We start from the raw sequence: 20,045 nt of genomic DNA on the forward strand, positions 1-20,045 counted from the left end.
AGAGCAAGCTGCTGAATTCAATCAGCAATTGGATTTTCTAACAAAGCAGTTAGCCGAATTCAAGGATAGACTACAAGAGACAAGGATGGCTAATATAAATATGGAAGAACAATTGAAGCAAACAAAATAGCAGCTGTCAAAACAAATAACAGAAGAATGCCAAGCAGTTCAATTAAGAAGTGGGAAAACATTAAATACCCCACCTCAAGGCAGCAGGAAGCCAAAAAATGAGCAAGCCACCTAACATCCATATGAGGACAGTAAGAGCCCAGAAAAAAATAATTCTGGCATTAAAATGCCAGAAATTGGGTGGAAGGCTGGCGCTGAATGCCCAGACCATGCTCAGGACTGGCGTTCAACGCCAGAAATAAGCAAGGAACTGGCGTTAAACGCCCAAAAGAAGCACAGTTCTGGTGTTCAGACGCCAGGAACAGATGAGGAGTTGGCGTCTAACGTCACTCCAGCTTCTAACTCTGGCACTCAAATGCCAGTGAGGGATCAGACACACACAAGTGCTGATGACAACCCCTCTAAAAAGGCTTCTTCAACCATTTCTGTAGGAAATAAACCTGCAGCAACCAAGGTTGAGGAATATAAAGCCAAGATACCTTATCCTCAAAAACTCCGCTAAGAGGAGCAGGATAAGCAATTTGCTCGCTTTGCAGATTATCTCAAGACTCTTGAAATTAAGATTCCATTTGCAGAGGCACTTGAGGAAACACCTTCTTATGCCAAGTTCATGAAAGAGATCTTAAGTCATAAGAAGGATTGGAGAGAAACTGAAAGAGTTCTCCTCACTGAAGAATGCAGTGCAGTCATTCTGAAAAGCTTTCCTGAAAAGCTTAAAGATCCCGGAAGCTTTCTGATACCATGCATATTAAAGGGTAATTGCACCAAGACAACCCTATGTGATCTTGGGGCAAGCATCAACCTAATACCTGCATCCACCATCAGAAAGCTTGGTTTAACTGAAGAAGTTAAACCAATCCAGATATGTCTCCAACTTGCTGATGGCTCCATTAAATACCCATCAGGCGTGATTGAGGACATGATTGTCAGGGTTGGGCCATTCGCCTTTTCCACTGACTTTGTTGTGCTGGAAATGGAGGAGCACAAGAGTGCTACTCTTATTCTAGGAAGACCTTTCCTAGCAACTGGACGAACTCTCATTGACGTCCAACAGGGGGAAATAACCCTGAGAGTCAATGAGGATGAGTTTAAGTTGAATGTTGTCAATGCCATGCAGCATCCAAACACACCAAAAGATTGCATGAAAGTTGATCTCATTGACTCTCTGGTGGAGGAGATCAACATGGCTGAGAGTCTCGAATCAGAGCTGGAAAACATTTTTAAAGATGTTCCGCCTGACCTAGAGGATTCAGAGGAATTGAAAGAGCCTCTGAAATTTCCTCAGGGAGAGGAAAAAACTCCTAAACCCGAGCTCAAACCATTACCACCATCCCTGAAATATGCATTTTTGGGAGAAGGTGATACTTTTCCAGTGATCATAAGCTCTGCTTTAAATCCACAGGAAGAGGAAGCACTAATTCAAGTGCTAAGGACACACAAGACAGCTCTTGGGTGGTCCATAAGTGACCTTAAGGGCATAAGCCCAGCGAGATGCATGCACAAAATCCTATTAGAGGATGATGCTAAGCCAGTGGTTCAACCACAGAGGCGGCTAAATCCAGCCATGAAGGAAGTGGTGCAGAAAGAGGTCACTAAATTACTGGAGGCTGGGATTATTTATCTTATTTCTGATAGCCCCTGGGTGAGTCCTGTTCAAGTTGTCCCTAAAAAGGGAAACATGACAATGGTTCATAATGAAAAAAATGAACTGGTTCCTACAAGAACAGTTACAGGGTGGCGCATGTGTATTGATTACAGAAGGCTCAATACAGCCACCGAAAGGATCATTTTCCTTTACCATTCATAGACCAGATGCTAGAAAGACTAGCAGGTCATAATTATTACTACTTTTTGGATGGCTATTCAGTCTACAACCAAATTGCAGTAGATCCCCAGGATCAAGAGAAAACAGCATTCATATGTCCATCTGGAGTATTTGCTTACAGAAGGATGCCTTTTGGGCTGTGTAATGCGCCTGCAACCTTTCAGAGATGCATGCTCTCTATTTTTTCTGATATGGTGGAAAAATTTTTGGAAGTCTTCATGGATGACTTCTCAGTATATGGAGACTCATTCAGCTCCTGTCTTGATCACCTGACACTGGTTTTGAAAAGATGCCAAGAGACCAACCTGGTTTTAAACTGGGAAAAATGTCACTTTATGGTGACTGAAGGGATTGTCCTTGGGCATAAAATTTCAAACAAGGGAATAGAGGTGGATCAATCTAAAATAGAGGTAATTGAAAAGTTACCACCACCTGCCAATGTTAAGGCAATCAAAAGCTTTTTGGGGCATGCAGGATTCTATAGGAGGTTTATAAAGGATTTTTCAAAAATTGCAAAACCTCTAAGCAACCTGCTAGCTGCTGACACGCCATTTGTGTTTGACACAGAGTTCCTACAAGCGTTTGAAACTCTGAAAGCTAAACTGGTCACAGCACCAGTTATCTCTGCACCAGACTGGACATTACCATTCGAATTAATGTGTGATGCTAGTGATCACGCCATTGGTGCAGTACTAGGGCAGAGGCATGACAAGCTTCTGCATGTCATTTATTATGCTAGCTGTGTTTTGAATGATGCCCAGAAAAATTACACAACCACAGAAAAAGAATTGCTTGCAGTGGTTTATGCCATTGACAAGTTTAGATCATACTTATTAGGATCAAAAGTGATTGTGTACACAGATCATGCTGCTCTTAAATATCTACTCACAAAGCAGGATTCAAAACCCATACTCATAAGATGGGTGTTGCTTCTGCAAGAGTTTGATATAGAAATAAGAGACAGAAAAGAGACAGAGAACCAAGTGGCTGACCATCTGTCCCGGATAGAACCAGTGGAAGGGGCGTCCTCCCCCTCTATTGAGATCTATGAAACCTTTCCGGATGAGCATTTGTTCGCCATTCAGGAATTACCATGGTTTGCAGATATTGCAAACTACAAAGCTGCAAGGTTCATTCCCAAGGAGTACAGCAGGCAACAAAAGAAAAAATTAATTACTGATACAAAGTACTACTTGTGGGATGAACCCTATCTCTTTAAGAGGTGTGCAGACAGAATAATACGTAGGTGTGTACCTAGAGAAGAAGCACAGAGGATCCTATGGCATTGCCATGGATCACAATATGGAGGCCATTTCGGAGGAGAGCGAACAGCCACCAAGGTCCTCCAATGTGGTTTCTACTGGCCTACACTCTACAGAGACTCCCGAGAGTTTGTGCGTAACTATGACAGTTACCAGAAAGCTGGTAATTTACCTCATAGTTATGCCATGCCTCAACAAAGAATCTTGGAGATTGAGTTGTTTGACGTATGGGGAATTGATTTCATGGGGCCTTTCCCACCATCATACTCAAACACTTATATTCTGGTGGCAGTTGACTATGTATCAAAATGGGTAGAGGCCATTGCCACACCCACCAATGATACTAAAACAGTACTGAAATTCCTCCAGAAATATATATTCAGCAGATTTGGTGTCCCTAGGGTACTAATCAGTGATCGGGGCACTCACTTCTGTAACAAACAGCTTTACTCCGCCATGGTCCGGTATGGGATTCGCCACAAGGTGGCAACTCCATACCATCCACAGACAAATGGGCAAGCTGAAGTTTCTAACAGAGAACAGAAAAGGATCCTGGAACGGACTGTAAGTACCCGTAGAAAGGATTGGGCACGAAGCTTGGATGATGCTCTGTGGGCTTACAGAACAGCATTCAAGACTCCTATAGGGACCTCTCCGTACCAACTTGTGTATGGTAAGGCTTGTCACCTGCCCGTGGAACTGGAACATAAGGCCTACTGGGCAACCAGATTCCTAAACTTTGATGCCAAATTAGCTGGAGAAAAAAGATTACTCCAGCTGAATGAGCTAGAGGAATTCAGATTCACTGCTTTCGAAAATGCCAAGCTGTATAAAGAAAAATAAAAAAGGTGGCATGACAGAAAGCTGTCATCTAGAGTCTTTGAACCAGGACAAAAGGTTCTGCTATTTAACTCTAGGCTCTGGCTATTCCCCGGGAAATTGAAATCCTGGTGGAGGGGACCATATGTGATTACAAGTGTATCACCATATGGTTATGTGGAGCTTCAAGACATTGATTCTGATAAGAAGTTCATTGTTAATGGACAGAGAATCAAGCACTATCTTGAAGGCAATGTTGAGCAAGAGTGCTCAAGGCTGAGGCTAGATTAAAAACTCAGCAAGGTCCAGCTAAAGACAATAAAGAAGCGCTTGCTGGGAGGCAACCCAGCCATGGGGCATCACTTCCTCTAAGCATTTTGCCCTATTCTTGATTTTATTTGTTTATATAAAGTTCATTGATACTAAGGTAAAGATGCAATTGTATAAGTTCACAGGGTTACAGAAGGATCCTGCACACAAAACAGAGAAAAAGAGCTCACTGGCAAGAAAACGCCAGTAAAAGTCTGTTTTGGGCGTTCAACGCCCAAAAGAAGCATCCACTGGGCATTGAACGCCAGTAAGGATAGCCATCTGGGCGTTAAACGCCAGAAAGAAGCATCTTCTGGGCATTAAACGCCAGAAAGAAGCTCCTTCTGGGCGTTTAACGCCAGATTTACAGCATCCTGGGCGTTCAGAAAAACGCCCAGTGACAAAGGAGTTCCTGGCGTTCAACGCCAGAAAGAAGCAACAGTTGGGCGTTGAACGCCTAGGAGAACAGCAGTTGGGCGTTGAACGCCCAAAACATGCAGCGTTTGGGCGTTCAAACGCAGGATGGTGGGGAGGAGGTAAATTCGTTTTTGAACAAACAAGGGCCTGGATAAGATTCTAGAGGATATATGCATCCCTGGAGCCAGGTGGACCACCAGCACGAGGGGTGTCCCAAATCAACTCAAGAGAGAAGGTCTCAAACCAGTCGCCAGAGGATGGCTGGACTTCATTGGACGTTCTATATTGCCCACCAGCAACCGTTCTAAAGTCAATGTTAAAAGAGCAGTGATGATCCATTGCATTATGTTGGGAAAAGAAGTAGAAGTTCATCAACTGATCCCATCTGAATTCTACATACTTGCAAACAAGAACTCCAAGGATACCAGGTTGGCTTATCCAAGCCTAATCTGTATGCTCTGCAAAGATGCTGGAGTAAAGATGGGAATAACAGAGTATATCTCAGTGGAGCAGCCAATCACTAAAATCACAATGGAAAAACAACAAGTGCAGGATGATCCCATCAAGAAGAGGGCGCAAGAATTCCTACCAGAACTCCCTCAATTTGAATACTGGGAACATCTTGAAGCATCTGTTACTAAATTGCAAGAAGCCATGGACCAAATAAAAGAAGAACAGCAAAATCAGCATAGCATGCTCTGCAAACTGCTCAGGGAACAAGAAGAGCAAGGGCGTGACTTCAAGGAACTGAAGCGTCAGAAGTTATCTCTTGAAGGACCAAGCACCCCACAGAGTAGAGGAACATCCACTTCCCAACCTCAAGGTTGTTGAGTTCTAATCTTATCCTTAACCCTGTGATAATTGCTCTTATTTGTGCTTTACCTTAGAAGTTACATATAAGTAGTAGTAATTAGTATCTATATTTTGATTTTATCTCCAATTAAGCTATAATTTATTTTTCTCATCATCATTAAACATGAATAAAATAGAAGATTTTCTTTAGAGTAAGGAGTCAATAATTTTCGAGTTTTTAACAAGAAAAATTCTAATTATTTATATGTGGTGGCAATACTTTTGTCTTCTGAATGAATGCTTGAACAGTGCATATGTCTTTTGAATTTGATGTTGAAGAATGTTAAATATGTTGGCTCTTGAAAGAATGATGAACATGAGACATGTTATTGGTAATCTGAAAAATCATAAAAATGATTCTTGAAGCAAGAAAAAGCAATGAATACAAAAGCTTGCAGAAAAAAAATAGAGAAATAAAAAGAAAAAAAAAGCAAGCAGAAAAAGCCAAAGCCCTTAAAACCAAAAGGCAAGGGTAATAAAAAGGATCCAAGGCTTTGAGCATCAGTGGATAGGAGGGCTTAAAGGAATAAAATCCTGGCCTAAGCGGCTAAACCAAGCTGTCCCTAGCCATGTGCTTGTGGCGTGAAGGTGTCAAGTGAAAACTTGAGACTGAGCGGTTAAAGTCAAGGTCTAAAGCAAAAAGAAGAGTGTGCTTAAGAACCCTGGACACCTCTAATTGGGGACTTTAGCAAAGCTGAGTCACAATCTGAAAAGGTTCACCCAATTATGTGTCTGTGGCATTTATGTATCTGGTGGTAATACTGGAAAAAAAAAAGTGCTTAGGGCCACGGCCAAGACTCATAAAGTAGCTGTGTTCAAGAATCAACATACTGAACTAGGAGAATCAATAGCACTATCTGAATTCTGAGTTCTTATAGATGCCAATCATTCTGAGCTTCAATGGATAAAGTGAGATGCCAAAACTATTCAGAAGCAAAAAGCTACTAGTCCCGCTCATCTAATTAGAATCTGAGTTTCACTCAAAAACTATGAGATATTATTGCTTCTTAAATTATTTGTATTCTATTTTATTTATCTAGTTGCTTGAGGACAAGCAACAGTTTAAGTTTGGTGTTGTAATGAGCGGATATTTTATACGTTTTTTGGGGTTAATTTCATATAGTTTTTAGTATGTTTTAGTTAGTTTTTGTTTATTTTCATTAGTTTCTAGGAAAAATTCATATTTCTGGACTTTACTATGAGTTTGTGTATTTTTCTGTAATTTCAGGTATTTTCTGGTTGAAATTGAGGGAGCTGAGCAAAAATCTGATTCAGGCTGAAAAAGGACTGCTGATGCTGTTGGATCCTGATCTCTCTGCACTCGGAATGGAATTTCTGGAGCTACAGAAGTCCAATTGGCGCACTTTTAATTGCGTTGGAAAGTAGACATCCAGAGCTTTCCAGCAATATATAATAGTCTATACTTTGCTCAAGGATAGATGACGTAAAGTGGTGTTCAACGCCAGTTCCATGTTGCAGTCTGGCGTCCAGCGCCAGAAACACGTTACAAGTTGGAGTTCAACGCCAGAAACAGGTTACAGCCTGTCGTTGAACGCCCAAAACAGCCCAGGCACGTGAGAAGCTTTAGTCTCAGCCCCAGTACACACCAAGTGGGCCCCAGAAGTGGATTTCTGCACTATCTATCATAGTTTACTCATTTTCTGTAAACCTAGGTTACTAGTTTAGTATTTAAACAACTTTTAGAGATTTATTTTGGATCTCATGACATTTTTAGATCTGAACTTTGTACTCTTTGACGGCATGAGTCTCTAAACTCCATTGTTGGGGGTGAGGAGCTCTGCTGTGTCTCGATGAATTAATGCAAGTATTTCTGTTTTCCATTCAAACATGCGCGTTCCTATCTAAGATATCCATTCACGCTTAATTATGGAGAAGGTGATGATTCGTGACACTCATCACCTTCCTCAATCCATGAACGTCTGTCTGACAATCACCTCCGTTCTACATCAGATTGAATGAGTATTTCTTAGATTCCTTAATCAGAATCTCCGTGGTATAAGCTAGATTGATGGCGGCATTCATGAGAATCTGGAAAGTCTAAACCTTGTCTGTGGTATTCCGAGTAGGATTCTGGGATTGGATGGCTATGACGAACTTCAAACTCGCGAGTGCTGGGCGTAGTGACAGACGCAAAAGGATATTAAATCCTATTCCGGTACGATTGAGAACCTGCAGATGATTAGCCGTTCGGTGACAGCGCACCTGGACCCTTTTCACTGAAAGGAAGGATGGTAGCCATTGACAACGGTGATCCACCAACACACAGCTTGCCATAGGAGGACGTGCGTGCGTGAACAAAAAGACAGAGAAAAGCATAATTTCAGAAGACAAAGCATCTCCAAAACTCCAACATATTCTTCATTACTGCATACAAGTATAATTTGTGTTCTGCCCTTTTTACTTTTTACAATTCAAACTAAAAATTATTATTGATATTATATCCTGACTAAGAGTTACGAGATAACCATAGCTTGCTTCAAGCCAACAATCTCCGTGGGATCGACCCTTACTCACGTAAGGTATTACTTGGACGACCCAGTGCACTTGCTGGTTAGTTGTGCGAAGTTGTAAGAGAGTAATGTGAACATTGACATCACAATTTCGTGCACCAGAAGGCAACTATCTGTCTTGAATCATATGCTTGAAATACACCCCATGAGGCTAGCTAAATAATAAGATCCTAATAAGAAAAAGGGAAAAGAACAATAAGAGTTGAAAAAGAAAGAAAAGTTAATAAAGGATAAGGCTAGGCACCAAGGGTTTGAACCTTGAGGGATGTGTCTGTGGTGCTCTTGTACCAAGGATCTGCTTGGATGAATAAGTTCTTAGGAGTGCTTCATCACTTGGTAACTTGGGTTAACTAACCCGGGATTATCAACTGAAAATACATTATCAAGAGCAACCTGGCTACAGAACATTTAGTAACCCAAAGAGGTGCTGGACACCAAGACCTCAAGGAAAGAAAATAACAAACCATGTGCCTGTGGTGTGCATGTATGGGGGAGAGAGACTTGAGGGAGTAAGTCCTTAGGGGTGCTTCAACACCTAGCACCTTGAACCAACTGGTTCGGGAGTGTTGGCTGAAAGCTTATTTTAAAGAGTCGTCCCCTCACAGAGCACTTAGCCTAAGGATGCAATAAACCCTGAAAACAATAAAAGGATAAATGAATAAAAGTCTCATAGGGTGCAATCAAGTGAGTATTCAAGACATGATAAAGGTCTGAAAGCCAGTGAAGGAATGAACCTAAGTTGCTATACATGAAACCACCATAAAACCAAGGACATGACTTCCACAATAATGACTCATATCTCTTAGCATTTCATTCATCATTCTCTTGTTCCAGTACTTGCTTAGGGACAAGCAAGCTTTAAGTTTGGTGTTGTGATGCCAGGGCATTTTGGCCAGTTTCACTGACCTTTTCTTTATGGTTTTAGGGTAGTTTCATGCACTTTCTTAGGAAATAAGCAAGTTTTGGGTAGAATTTCACTTACATCTTGATTCAAGCAAACATTGTGATTTTTATATGAATTCATGAGAATTATGCATAAATTGAATGATAAATTAGATGATGCATATCTCATAACTTGGACTAGAACTTTGATGCACTTTATTGCTTGATTTTAGGACAAAGGAAGCAAGGAAGAACCACGTTAGCAGCCACGTTAGTCTAACTAACGTGACCTCTAACGTGGAAGGGGAGCTAGCTTGCAACGTTAATGAGAAAAGTAATTGCCAATAACGTCCTCGAAGCCATCATAGCCCACGTTAATTGTCACGTTAACTACATTAACGTGGTAGTTAACGTGGAAGAAGAAAATGAGGCCAACGTTAGTGACACTCACCTTTGTCACTAACGTTGGAAATGGCTAGCAATACCACGTTAGAAGCCACGTTAACCTAGTTAACGTGAACTCTAACGTGGGAAGTAGGGGCGTTTTGGAACGTTAGTGACAAAGGTAAGTGTCACTAATGTTCTCGAAGATGTGGCAAGCCTACGTTAAGGGTCACGTTAGCCACACTAACGTGAACTCCAACGTAGGGAGAAAGGAGGATTCTCAACGTTATTGGAAAAAGTAAGTCCCAATAACATGTGCGAAGGATCAAGAGGCAACGTTAGTGGTCACGTTGATGCCACTAACGTTGAAGTTAACGTGGATCATCCTTGGGATTGGAACGTTAGTAAAAAAGGTGATTGCCACTAACGTTCTCGAACCCACACTTTCACTTAACGTTAACGCCACTAACGTCCTAAGCTAGAATCCCTGCCTACTTCACACTTTCTCTCTGCAAGTAAAGTTGAGCCCACTGAAGAAGATAATTGCTTCAACTCAAGATCTAAAGGCCCATATCCAAGACTTGAAGAGCTAACTAAAATATCAGAAGAATAGTATAAATAGGGAGAACTTTGAACTAGAGAGGAGCTTTTTGGGGCATTATTAGAATCACTCTCTGTATTTTACTTTCTCTGCAACTTTTAGTTTAACTTTCAGAATGTACTCTCCATCTATGCTTTTCATTCCCAGAGCTATGAACAACTAAACCCCTTTCATTGGGTTAGGGAGCTCTGTTGTAATTTGATGGATCAATATTAGTTTTCATTATTCTTTTTCTCTCTTTTCTCTTAATTTTTACTAGAAAGCTTTCAATCTTCATCCAATTGGATAGTTGTCTTGGGAAATAAGCTATTCATACTTGGATCTCTTCTGAACCTTGGAAGAGGAATGAAGAGATCATGCTAGAAATGTTTTCTCATGTTGGACCAAATTGGGATTTGGATGGATATAGTGACATATAATTCTACCAACACTTTGATTTGGAAATACATGTGGTATAATCAGTGACCATACTTCATCTCTTCTCATGAGCAATTAGACCAAGGAATTGGCTATTGATCTTATTTGAGAGATTGAGTTACCAAGGAATTGGAATTTAATCACTTAAGATTGCCAAGGAGATCAATGAATGCATTGATTGAGGAAGGGATGAAAATGAACTTGATCCAGAGAATACAACATCTCCTAAGCCCAATGAACTCTCTATTTCTGATCTTACCCATTCTATTTACTTTCTGCTATTTACCTTCATGCTAAACTCCCGTTCCCCATTTAAGATTCTGCAATTTACTTTTCGTCATTTATTTTCTGCCATTTATTTTTCCGCCATTTAATTTCCTACAATTCTCAACCCAAATTTCTACTTAGCTTAACTAGAACATTCCTCCAATTAAAGTTGCTTGACCAATCAATCCCTGTGGGATTCGACCTCACTCTATTGTGAGATTTTACTTGACGACAATTCGGTATACTTGCCGAAGGAAATTTGTTAAAGGACAAGTTTCCATGCATCAATCCACCAAGTTTCTGAGGTTTGACCAAACCTATAATAGCGGATAACTGGTTCCAGGCTATGGAGTGTGCGCCGTAAGCACAGCATGTCCCGAACAACTAGTATGTGGAATTTGCTGCTTATCAGCTTTTGGGAGAGGCCCAGCATTGGTGGCAAGCAGAGTGCCGCTTGCTCCAGCTCTAGAATACCGATGTTCCTTAGGATGTATTCTAGACGGCCTTCTACAAGAAGTATTTCATGAGTCTGCAAGGGAAGCGAAGGAGATGGAACTTATGCAGCTGAAGCAAGGTTCCTTATCTGTGGGGGGCTACACTAGCCAATTTGAGGAGCTTTGTAGGTTCTGTAGGGTGTGTCAGGGTGCCCCGGAGACCTACGAGAGCTAGAAGTGCATTAAGTATCAGAGGAGCTTGAAGGATAGCATCATGATTGTTGTGGCTCCTATGGAGATTCGTGTTTTCTCTGATTTGGTGAACAAGGCTAGAGTTGTGGAAGAATATGCAAAGACAGTAGCTTCGTCTAAAGTCACTCATGGAGGAAACACTAGTAGGGGACGTGACAAGCACTTTCAGCTGAGGGGGCAGAATTTCAAGAGAGGAGGACATGCGCCTCAAGGACAAGGAGGCTTCAAAAAGAACCCTTATAATCAGTTTCAGTCTGCCAAAGGAAGAGGAAATCAGAGTAAGATTTCTCCAGATTTGACTTGTGTGCATTGTGGTAGTTTTCATCCACATAACTCTTGCAAGATTGGTTTAGGTGGTTGCTTCAACTGTGGTTTGCCTAGTCACATTGCGAGAGATTGCACTCATGGGAGGAACCCGAATGCGGGTCAAAGTCAGCACCAAGGTTGAGTGTTTGCTGTAATTGCCAAGGATGCTTCTAAGGCGGATTCGTTGATGAGAGGTATATGTTTAATTGGCGATAAAACCTTAGTTGCATTGTATGATACTGGAGCTTCACATTCGTTAATTTCATTTGACAAAGTTGAGGAACTAGGCTTGAAAGTGTCAGAATTGGCATTTGAATTGCATGTACATACTTCGCATCAGACGGTTATGACAAAGTCAGGTTGTAGGCAAGTAGGTTTCAAGCTTGAGGGTAGAGAATTTGTGCACGACTTGATTTGTTTACCAATGGTTGGGTTAGAGATGATATTGGGGTTTGATTGGTTGTCAAAGAATCGAGTTTTGTTGGATTGCTTTGAGCGGTCAATTCAGTTTATGTCGAAAGGAGAAAATAGAGCAGTGATAGCTGAGGGTTATTTCCTGAACTCTGTAATAGTGCACTGTAGCGGGGAAGAGTGTCAGGGTTATATTTTGTTGACTGCTAATGCTTTGGGTGATGCCTTGAACTTAGATCAAATTCTGATAGTTAGAGACTTTCCAAAGGTGTTTCCGGAAGATATTCCTGAGTTCCCTCCTCAAAGGGAGATTGAATTTACGATTGAATTGGTGCCGGGAGCTGGACTAGTATCGATTGCACCGTATAGAATGGCTTTGATAGAGCTGGCTGAACTAAAGAATCAGTTGGAAAAGCTTCTGAACAAGAGGTTCATCTGACCGAGTGTATCACTATGGGGAGCGCCAGTTTTATTGGTGAAGAAGAAAGATGGAGGAATGCGACTCTGTGTGGATTACCGACAGTTGAACAAAGTGATTGAGAAGAACAAGTACCCGCTGCCAAGGATAGATGACTTAATGGATCAACTGCAAGGAGCTAGGGTGTTTTCAAAGATCGACTTAAGATCCGGTTACCATCAGATAAGGGTGAAGGAGGAGGATATTCTGAAAATTATGTTTAGGACGCACTATGGACACTACGTGTTTGCGGTGATGTCCTTTTGGGTTGACGAATGCACCTGCTGTGTTCATAGATTACATGAATAGAGTATTTCGTCCCTTTTTGGACAAATTCGTAGTGGTTTTCATAGACGATCTTAGTTTATTCTAAGACGGCGAAGGAGCATAAAGAACACTTGAGAAGTGATTTGCAAATCCTGAAGGAATGGAAATTGTATGCTAAGTTGTCCAAGTACGAGTTCTGGAAGGAGGAAGTGAAGTTCCTAGGTCACGTGGTGAGCAAAGGAGAAATAGCCGTAGATCCTTCGAAAGTAGAGGCGGTGATGGAATGGGAAAGACCAACAACGGTGATGGAAGTCAGAAGTTTCTTGGGCTTAGCCGAATATTACCGGAGATTCATTGAAGGATTTTTTCGGATTGCACTACCGATGACTAAGTTGACAAGGAAGGAGGTGCCATTTGTGTGGACGTCGTAGTGTGAAGAAAGTTTTCAAACTTTGAAGCAAAAGTTAACTTCAGCGCCTGTTTTGATTTTGCCGGAACCGCACGAACCATTTGAAGTGTATTGTAATGCGTCACTGAAGGGTTTGGGTTGCGTGTTGATGCAACACCGGAATGTGGTGGTATACGCATTGCATCAGCTGAGACCGCATGAGGTAAATTACTCAACTCATGATTTGGAATTAGCGGCGATTGTGTTTGCATTAAAGATTTGGAGACACCACTTGTATGGAGTGAGGTTTAGCTTCTTTTCTGATAATAAGAGTCTCAAGTACATCTTTGATCAGAAAGAGCTTAATATGTGTCAGAGAAGGTGGATGGAGTTGCTAAAGGATTATGATTTCGAACTAAGTTATCACCCTGGAAAGGCAAATGTGGTGGCAGACGCGTTGAGTTGGAAGTCTTTAACAATAGCTTGGATGAGAATCAAGGAAGAGGAGTTAGTGGATAAGTTTGTGGATCTTAAGTTGGATATTGGTGAAGTTTCTAGAAGAGCTTGTTTGAATCAGTTACAGATTTCAAGTAAGTTTAAAATAGAGATTCAAAGGGCTCAGCAAGATGAGCAAAAGCTTTAGCAATTATTTCAACCAGTTGGTAAGGAGAGGCGTGGAGTATTCACTAAGGATGGTGAAGGGTTGTGGAGATACAAGGGGAGAATTTGCATACCGGATGTCGGGAGTTTGAGATAAGACTTATTGTCGGAAGCTCATAACAGTGGGTTTTCTATTCATCCCGGAAGCATGAAGATGTATTATGACTTAAAGAAGATGTTCTGGTGGCCTGGGATGAAAGGTGATGTAGCTACAGTGATATCTAAGTGCCTTACGTGTCAGAAGGTGAAGATAGAGCATCAGAAACCGTCGTAAATGCTACAGCCACTTGAGATTCCTCAGTGGAAGTGGGAAGGAATTGCGATGGACTTTGTGACCGGTTTACCGAGGACTAGGTCAGGATTTCGTGCGGTTTGGGTGATCGTGGATCGCTTAACTAAATCCGCTCATTTTCTGCCTATTTGAGTAAACTATTCTATAGAAGAATTAGCAAGGTTGTACATCAAGGAGATCATAAGGTTTCACAGTGTGCCATCGAGCATAGTGTCGGACCGTGATCCCCGATTCACATCAAGGTTTTGGAGAGCTTTTTAAAAAGCTTTCGGTACGAAGCTATGTCTCAGTACCGCATATCATCCACAAACAGATGGAGAGTCGGAAAGGACTATTCAGACGTTGGAAGATATGCTGAGAGCATGTGTCTTGGATCAACCCGGAAGTTGGGACCGTTACATGCCATTGGTGGAGTTTGTGTTCAACAATAGCTTTCATGCGAGCATTGGGATGGCTCCGTATGAAGCCTTGTAGGGACAGAAATGCCGATCTCCACTTTGTTGGTATGAATCTGGTGAAGCAAGTGTATTGGGTCCTGATTTGGTAGCAGAGACTACTGAGAAGATTAAGAAGATTCGGGAGACAATTCTAACAGCACAGAGTCGACAGAAGAGTTATACGGATCAGAGAAGGAAACCGTTGGAATTTGAAGTGGGAGAGCATGTATTTCTGAGGGTTACACCGACGACTGGGATTGAAAGAGCAATCAAAACCAAGAAGTTGAATCCGAGGTATATAGGACCATTTGAGATCCTGAGACGATTCGGGCCGGTGGTAGGGGTGTTCGTGGTGCGGTTTGGTTTGGTTTTTGAGGGAAAAACCATCCGATCTGATCATTTAATTAAACTGCAGTTCGGTTTGGTTCAGTTTTTTCATCAAGGTCATCCAAACCAATTAAAATCGGTTTGGTTTGGTTCGGTTTGTTCGGTTTTTTCAATCAAATAAAAAAAAATTCTACCATACTATTATGCAAATTCATAACATTGAAATTGACAAACCGAAATACACAATAGCTAACAAAGTCTTGATCTAATGAAATTTAACGACAACAGAATTCAAATACGACAATTAAAGAAGTTTAATAGTTCAACAATCAACATAACTAAAAATAAAAATAAATTATCATTAAACTGATAGCAAAGTTATGGTGTCTTCTCCAATAAAATAGCTAAACTTCTTAATGCGAACCAACCTGAAATAAAAAAATAGTTACATAATAAGAACAACAACAACAACAACAACAACAACAACAACAACAACAACAACAACAACAACAACAACAACAACAACAACAACAACAACAACAACAACAACAACAACAACAACAACAACAACAACAACAACAACAACAACAACAACAACAACAACAACAACAACAACAACAACAACAACAACAACAACAACAACAACAACAACAACAACAACAACAACAATAATAATAATAATAATATAAGGAGAACAATTCCTACCATAACAAGATGTACTCAATCAGACTCAACACCAGAATCTTCTTCATTGGGATCACGTGTGGGTGCAACTTCTACAAAATATATAAAAAAGGAAACAATCATAACAAATGATATATATTAATAAAAACTAGATTAAAATAAAGAAAATTATAAGTAGAAACTTAACCATACCTAATTCCAACTTCTCCAATTCCTCGATGAGTTCCTCAAGGACAAGTTTTGGAGAGTTTCGGAGACAATTTTGTGTACAAATTAACGCTTCAGCTGTCATCAGAGTTAGATAACTCCTATAATTATTCAACACCCTTCCTCTAGTACTAAATGCCGATTCTGAAGCAACTATGAAAGCTGGCATGGCTAAGACGTCTCTTGCAGTCTGCCCAAGAATTGGATATTTAGTGGAATTCACTTTCCACCAATTTAGAATGTCGAATTGCACGCCACTCTTCTCTAATGCCTCTATAAGATATAACTCCACCTCATTCTTGTTAACACTCTCATTGAATTGCATTTCCTTCTCAAATTCCATAGCAAAAGAAGTTTTGTGTGCCTCAAGCTCTTGTGTGCTAATTTCAAGAGGATCTTGCTGAGTAGATCTTTGATAGTTACCACCAAACAGCCTATAGCTATCAAACACCTTGAAAAGCGTCTCCTTCGCCTTTGAAGTTAAGAATTCAGCATCTTCTTTTTCATACAACTTTTCAAAACTCCACTTAATCAATTGAAGCTTATACCTAGGATCAAGAACAACTGCAATGAAAATCATCATGTTTGTGTTCTTTATATTTCCCCAATACTTATCATACTTGGACTTCATTTTCTCAGCCATGCCTGAAAGTACCGTATCAAAGCTTCCCATCCAATGCTTAAGTGTAGACAATATTTTACAAAAGTCATTAAAGTGTTGAGAAGATGTCACAAATGTTGAACCAGAAATTTTGTTAGTAACCTCATATAATATTTTTAAAAAATTGACAAAATGCCTTGCATTCTCCCAATCCTTAGACGTAGGAATCCCACCAGCCATCATAGCATATTCAGAATCTCTCTCCCCCAATCGTTTAAATGCCTTTTAAAATTTTAAAGCACTTTCAAGCATTAAAAAGGTAGAGTTCCACCTAGTAGGAACATCTAAATGGACAGTGCCTTTTTCCAGAATTCTAGCTTCCTTAATCATACTCTTGCATGTAAATTACAATTGGTCTCTAAGTTTGGTGTGCCTGATGGCACTCCCAAATCTTACTCAAATTGAATTCCATCTTTCATTCAAGGTGCACAACCAAACATTAAGTTTGGTGTTCTTTTTGAACACAGTTTATGAAAAACAAGAAGTTCCTCTGGATTTCAAAATTCATGACAAGTATACCATTCACATGTTTTAATGCTTTAGTTTCAATTACTTAGGGTAGCCACACCATACCATCCACAGACAAGTGGGCAAGCCGAAATATCTAACAGAGAACTCAAAAGAATCCTGGAAAAAACTGTGATGCAATTTAAGATTCAGCCATTTAATTTTCTTGTCATTTACTTTTCCCGCCAATTTTACATTCCGCAATTCTCATCTCAAATCTTGATTCCGCTCAACTAGAACACACTTCTAATCCGAAATGCTCACTCAACCAATCCTTGTGGGATTCGACCTCACTCTATTGTGAGTTTTTACTTGACGACGATAACCGGTGCACTTGCCGGAAGGAATTTTGCCGATCGTGCAATTTCCTAAATCGTAGCATAACACGTTTATGCGCACCAAGTTCCACCTGGTAGGAACATCTAAATGGACAGTGCCTTTTTCCAAAATTCTAGCTTCCTTAATCATAGTTTTAAACCTCTCAGTACGACCCGGTGAAGCACGCACATGCCAAACTGCATTTCTAATCTTTAAAATTGACTCATGCATTTCTCTCAACCAATCATTCATAACAAGATTTAAAAAATGAGCACAACATCTAACATGTAAAAACTCTTCCCTTAATGGATGTGAGTTCCAATCCTCCATTCTATTTTTCAAGTAAGAAAGTGCAACATCATTTGAACTAGCATTATCAACAGTGATAGAAAAAACCCGGGATATCCCCCAGCTCAACAAACATCTCTCAATCTTCCTACCAATTGTTTCCCCCTTGTGATTCTTGATAGCACAAAAATTCAAGATTCTTTTTTGCAGTTTCCAATTAACATCAATATAATGAGCAGTAAGGCAAAGATAGTTCAAGTTTTGCACAGATGACCAACAATCAGTTGTCAAACAAACATTTTGATTTGGTTGAGAAAAAACTGACTTCAACTTAATTTTTTCATTCAAATAAAGCTTCCAACAATCCCTAGCAACTGTGAGCCTTCTAGGAATTGGAAACTTGGGTTACAAACAACTCGTATAATAACGAAAACCTCCCCCTCAACATGTGAAAAAGGCAATTCATCCACAATAATCATTCTAGCAAGCGCTTGTCTACAACGATCAACATCAAATGACACGGCAGAAAGTGAACTACCTATCCCTTTCCTATCATCTTTTATCACATCTTGAAAACAAAGAATTTTTTGGGTAGGATCTAATGCTTCCTTCGAAAATTTTTTGCATTGCGACAACAAGTGATTTTTCATGTTACTAGAGCCATTTTTATGTGTATCACAAGCATAACTAGCCCCACACCAATTACATTTAGCTCTAGGATACTGTGGATTACTAGTTTCATCTTTAGTAAAGTGATCCCATGTCCAAGACCTAGGTCTACAAGGTTTTCTCTTACCTTCGTCGGATTTAGTTTTAGCGGAGTCATCAACGGGAGCTTCGTTAACAGCCCGTCGTTTCCCTCGGCCTCTACTAGCAAGCTTCCTTGTGTTTCGATGAGGAGCTGGGACAGGAGGCAATGCAGTCGGAGATCTGATGCTTGTGGATTCATTCGGAAGAGGAACTGGTGGCAATCCGGATTCGCCCATATTCTCACTTGAACTGACGTCAAACTACATAAATAAATACAATAAATCAAGGCCAAAAACACAACAACAAATAAATTAATAACGAGCAATAAACTGCACAACAAATCAATAATCAACAATCCAGCAATACCAATTACCAAGTTATTAACATTCAACAATTAATCAATAACCAGCATCCAGCAATAAACTGAACAATAAAATGAACCATTAAACAGCAACCAGCAAGGCAGCAAGCAGGACATTTCCAATATAATGAACCATTAAACAACAATAAAATGAACCATTAAATAGTAACACAGCAAGCATGACATTTTCAATATATTGAACCATTAAACAACAATAAAATGAATAGTTAAACAGAAAGCCACTGAGCCAGCAATAGCAAGTAGCAACAAATCAACAATGCTTTTGTCTGTAAGTATTAATATGGAAAAAAGGCTATAAATCAACAAAACTTAGCAACAAATCAACAGCAAGTAGCAACAAATTAACACTAATGAACAAAATTACGAGTAAACAGCAAATGGCCAACATTACCTTAATCGGTGGCTCGGGCTCCATATTGACTTGGGAGGAAGGCTGAGTGGGAGACTGGGAGGTGCTGCCGTGCTGGGTTGAACTGATGGGTTAGGATGGTGGTGTTTCAACGGCGGTGGCGTGGTGCTGTGCTGCCGTGTCAAGTCGGTCGGTGGTGGCTTCGTGTTGGCCTGATGTGTGACGGCGTGGCTTCATGTTGGCCTGATTTGCGACGGGCAGAAGGCTTCGCGGTGGTGGGTGGCTGGGTGCGCAGGTCGGCAGGTGTGGAGATTTGGAGAAGAGGGAGCGATGAGTACTGACTAGGTTAGGGATTGGGGATTTGGGGGTTAGGGTAGACGCTCACACTCGCACAGTTTCGTTTGGGTGATGAGTACTGATTAGGTTAGGGATTGGGGATTTGGGGGTTAGGGTAGACGCTCACACTCGCACAGTTTCGTTTGGGGGGTGAGGGTCTGGGGGGTGGGGGTTAGTAATGTTTAGGGTTTTTTTCCTAACCGGTTCAGTTCGGTTCGATTAGGATTTTCAGATTCAAAACCGAAAACCGAACCGAACCGCACAGAAAACAGCAAAATAAGTTTTTTTCGGTTTTTTCAATTTTTGGTTAATTCGGTTTTCGGTTTTTTCGGTTTGGTTCGTCGGTTTAGTTCAGTCCGGATCGGTTTTGAACACCCCTAGCCAGTGGCATATCAAGTTGCTTTGCCACCTCACTTGTCTAACTTGCATGACGTATTCCACGTGTCACAACTCCGTAAGTACACGTCGGATGCGGCTCATGTGTTAGAGCCCGAGTCGGTCGAGTTGAGGGAGAATTTGACGTTCCAAGTAACACCGGTGCGTATCCACGACACTAGTGTGAAGAAGCTACGAGGAAAGGAAGTTTCATTGGTTAAGGTTGCTTGGAAGCGAGCAGGAGTTGAGGAGCATACTTGGG

General features: G+C 40.8%; 1 protein-coding gene and 3 long non-coding RNA genes across 4 annotated transcripts; 2 read left to right on the plus strand and 2 right to left on the minus strand.

The window, feature by feature from the left end:
- On the plus strand, positions 11,404-12,537 carry LOC107607509. The gene is made up of 3 exons (XM_016309458.1): positions 11,404-11,812; positions 11,912-12,057; positions 12,196-12,537. The coding sequence occupies exons 1-3, from the start codon at positions 11,404-11,406 to the stop codon at positions 12,535-12,537; spliced, it is 897 nt and encodes a 298-aa protein (XP_016164944.1).
- LOC110264692 lies at positions 15,166-15,750 on the minus strand. The gene is made up of 2 exons (XR_002350864.1): positions 15,632-15,750; positions 15,166-15,354 (listed from the first exon to the last, which is right to left on the minus strand). It is a non-coding gene; the product is annotated as an uncharacterized LOC110264692 (long non-coding RNA).
- On the minus strand, positions 15,762-19,541 carry LOC107608288. Its single transcript, XR_001612790.2, has 5 exons — positions 19,530-19,541; positions 19,115-19,458; positions 18,500-18,601; positions 17,255-17,259; positions 15,762-15,791 (listed from the first exon to the last, which is right to left on the minus strand). It is a non-coding gene; the product is annotated as an uncharacterized LOC107608288 (long non-coding RNA).
- On the plus strand, positions 19,337-19,694 carry LOC110264691. The gene is made up of 2 exons (XR_002350863.1): positions 19,337-19,417; positions 19,496-19,694. It is a non-coding gene; the product is annotated as an uncharacterized LOC110264691 (long non-coding RNA).

This window comes from Arachis ipaensis, chromosome B07 (assembly GCF_000816755.2).
Source record: "Arachis ipaensis cultivar K30076 chromosome B07, Araip1.1, whole genome shotgun sequence".
Taxonomy (NCBI): domain Eukaryota; kingdom Viridiplantae; phylum Streptophyta; class Magnoliopsida; order Fabales; family Fabaceae; genus Arachis; species Arachis ipaensis.

What these genes read in the sequence shown, in the direction of transcription:
- LOC107607509 (XM_016309458.1), top strand. Translation starts at nt 11,404, where the DNA reads ATGATTGTTGTGGCTCCTATGGAGATTCGTGTTTTCTCTGATTTGGTG. An exon ending in GAACCCGAATGCGGGTCAAA is followed by an intron (nt 11,813 to 11,911) that starts GTCAGCACCAAG and finishes ATAAAACCTTAG; the next exon opens with TTGCATTGTATGATACTGGA. An exon ending in CAAAGTCAGGTTGTAGGCAA is followed by an intron (nt 12,058 to 12,195) that starts GTAGGTTTCAAG and finishes CGGTCAATTCAG; the next exon opens with TTTATGTCGAAAGGAGAAAA.